General features: G+C 33.1%; 1 protein-coding gene across 1 annotated transcript; it reads right to left on the bottom strand.

Annotated features, from left to right (window-relative positions):
- Window positions 821-1,611, bottom strand: LOC109823274 (cyclin-P3-1-like). The gene is made up of 2 exons (XM_020389558.1): window positions 1,432-1,611; window positions 821-1,195 (listed from the first exon to the last, which is right to left on the bottom strand). The coding sequence occupies exons 1-2, from the start codon at window positions 1,609-1,611 to the stop codon at window positions 821-823; spliced, it is 555 nt and encodes a 184-aa protein (XP_020245147.1).

Here is a 2,925-nt window from a genome sequence, read left to right as displayed (position 1 = left end):
TATTTATTATTTTATTATTGATTCATTTTATTAAGATTTATTTAAATTAAACCATGTATCAAACATATGATAGAATTTTAAAATTAAAAAGGATTAAATAGATTGTTTGCGTCCTTAACAATAGAAAACAATGAATAATTTTATTAAAGAATTTTATTTGATATACACCATTGAGTTTCAATCAACCATTTTATAAGAATGAAATTCAGATGTAGCATAGGTCCACTGAAGCTTATTTATCACTGGCTAATAACAATGACATATAGAACTATTGACTCATCAAAGCTTCTTTTGAATCATTTGCTACTCGATTTTTTAGTAAGCTGCCTGCATTTTCGGCTTGTCCTGATGCATGGTGACGAGAAGGCTCTGTTAAGCAACCACTTGTTCTCCCTTTTTTACCACCTAAATGAAAGTTTTCAAGTACGAAATTTAGTAATTGCTAATCTGAAAAACATTTTTTTACAGTAGTTAATAAAATGAAGATATTATAAACACAGTTTATCTATATTAGGTCAATGGACAAATGACTTTGTTAATGGAACGCAATAAATGAGTGGCATAGAAGCACTTGGTTTGAAAATAGATAAAAAATGTACTGTAGCAAGCATGAAAGAGGAATTTTTTTAATAAAAAAGAAATTGAAACATGATATATTCTAAGACATAAACAAATGTAACAAACTTAACAGAAGACTCCCAAAGAACTATGAGCACTTTTTTAGAACTAAATCCAAAGTCAAAACATTTGGAAAGAAGAACGCATGTAATACTTACGCATCATCAATGAATTTTGCTGCAATGACCACACTTGTCATTAGCTACCGATGAACATTGAGGCAAGAAAGATGGACACCTGGTTGCACGAGGTATCTGTCAATGTATACATGTGCAAGGATAAAGCATGAATGGCTACAATTTGAGTACTTGAATATGCGCTTAGTGTAACTTTGTATGCTAAGTTCCTGTGATCTGAGACCATGGTCAATGGTGTCATTAGCTTTCCTCGTTGTAGAATCCGGCAAACTCTCATTCTTTTGAATTGTCTTCTTGAGAACTGAGAATAATAGTGATAGAACTTGTGGAAATTCATAATCTCCTTTCCCTGATTCACTAATCCCTAAAAATCTATAGTTCCATTGGTCTTTTGACTCGGTTTCAACTGCCAGAGACCTCATATATAGACAAAAGATGTCCTGAAATAATAAATTACTAAAATGTTATGTAAATTCATCCAGGGTAGAGCATCTACTCGTTACTCAGAATTTCAACTATTGGTTTGTTAATATATGACTTCCACAAGTAATGCTCTGAAACAAACGAATGCATTGAAATTCTGTCATGAGCATTTCTGCCAATCAGAGAGTCAACATTCACCATAAAGGAAAGACCAAATAAAAGATTTTAGGCTGAAAGAGCTAAGCTAATCAACCTTTACTTCAGATTTCTTCACCTTATTTATCATGAACCGATCATACTTTGTCAATTGGAAGAAGCTCTCATTCTTTCCTGGAGATGAAAGCTCTTTCAAGGCATCATTCCCACAAATGGTCATCATAAAATTTGCGGGATCCACCTTAAACAGCTTCCTCAAATGCCTAAGCACAATCATGGGGAAAAAACTTGTTATTCTGCACAATAAATCAAAGGCAGTATGGACCTGGCTTGGTAGAAACTATAGTTAAATCCTAGGACAAAATGAAATCTGTAATATTTTAAGGCATAAACATTTGTAAGAAAAATTAAAAAGGATTAAATAGATTGTTTGCGTCCTTAACAATAGAAAACAATGAATAATTTTATTAAAGAATTTTATTTGATATACACCATTGAGTTTCAATCAACCATCTTATAAGAATGAAATTCAGATGTAGCATAGGTCCACTGAAGCTGACTTATCACTGGCTAATAGCAATGACATATAGAACTATTGACTCATCAAAGCTTCTTTTGAATCATTTGCTACTCGATTTTTTAGTAAGCTGCCTGCATTTTCGGCTTGTCCTGATGCATGGTGACGAGAAGGCTCTGTTAAGCAACCACTTGTTCTCCCTTTTTTACCACCTAAATGAAAGTTTTCAAGTACGAAATTTAGTAATTGCTAATCTGAAAAACATTTTTTTACAGTAGTTAATAAAATGAAGATATTATAAACACAGTTTATCTATATTAGGTCAATGGACAAATGACTTTGTTAATGGAACGCAATAAATGAGTGGCATAGAAGCACTTGGTTTGAAAATAGATAAAAAATGTACTGTAGCAAGCATGAAAGAGGAATTTTTTTTAATAAAAAGGAAATTGAAACATGATATATTCTATGACATAAACAAATGTAACAAACTTAACAGAAGACTCCCAAAGAACTATGAGCACTTTTTTAGAACTAAATCCAAAGTCAAAACATTTGGAAAGAAGAACGCATGTAATACTTACGCATCATCAATGAATTTTGCTGCAATGACCACACTTGTCATTAGCTACCGATGAACATTGAGGCAAGAAAGATGGACACCTGGTTGCACGAGGTATGTGTCAATGTATACATGTGCAAGGATAAAGCATGAATGGCTACAATTTGAGTACTTGAATATGCGCTCAGTGTAACTTTGTATGCTAAGATCCTGTGCTCTGAGACCATGGTCAATGGTGTCATTAGCTTTCCTCGTCGTAGAATCCGACGAACTCTCATTCTTTTGAATGGTCTTCTTGAGAACTGAGAATAATAGTGACAAAACTTGTGGAAATTCATAATCTCCTTTCCCTGATTCACTAATCCCTAAAAATCTATAGTTCCATTGGTCTATTGACTCGGTTTCAACTGCCAGAGACCCCATATATAGCCAAAAGATGTCCTGAAAGAATAAATTACTGAAATGTTATGTAAATTCATCCATGGTAGAGAATTTATGCACGTGCTAAAAAT

Source organism: Asparagus officinalis, chromosome 9 (genome assembly GCF_001876935.1).
Source record: "Asparagus officinalis chromosome 9, Aspof.V1, whole genome shotgun sequence".
NCBI lineage: Eukaryota > Viridiplantae > Streptophyta > Magnoliopsida > Asparagales > Asparagaceae > Asparagus > Asparagus officinalis.
Note: the sequence above shows the minus strand (reverse complement) of the source record. Positions and strands in the feature narration are given on the sequence as shown.

Coding starts and splice junctions, on each gene's coding strand:
- LOC109823274 (XM_020389558.1), bottom strand. CDS start 1,611: ATGATTGTGCTTAGGCATTTGAGGAAGCTGTTTAAGGTGGATCCCGCA. Junction 1,196..1,431: donor TGAAGAAATCTGAAGTAAAG/GTTGATTAGCTT, acceptor TTATTATTTCAG/GACATCTTTTGTCTATATAT.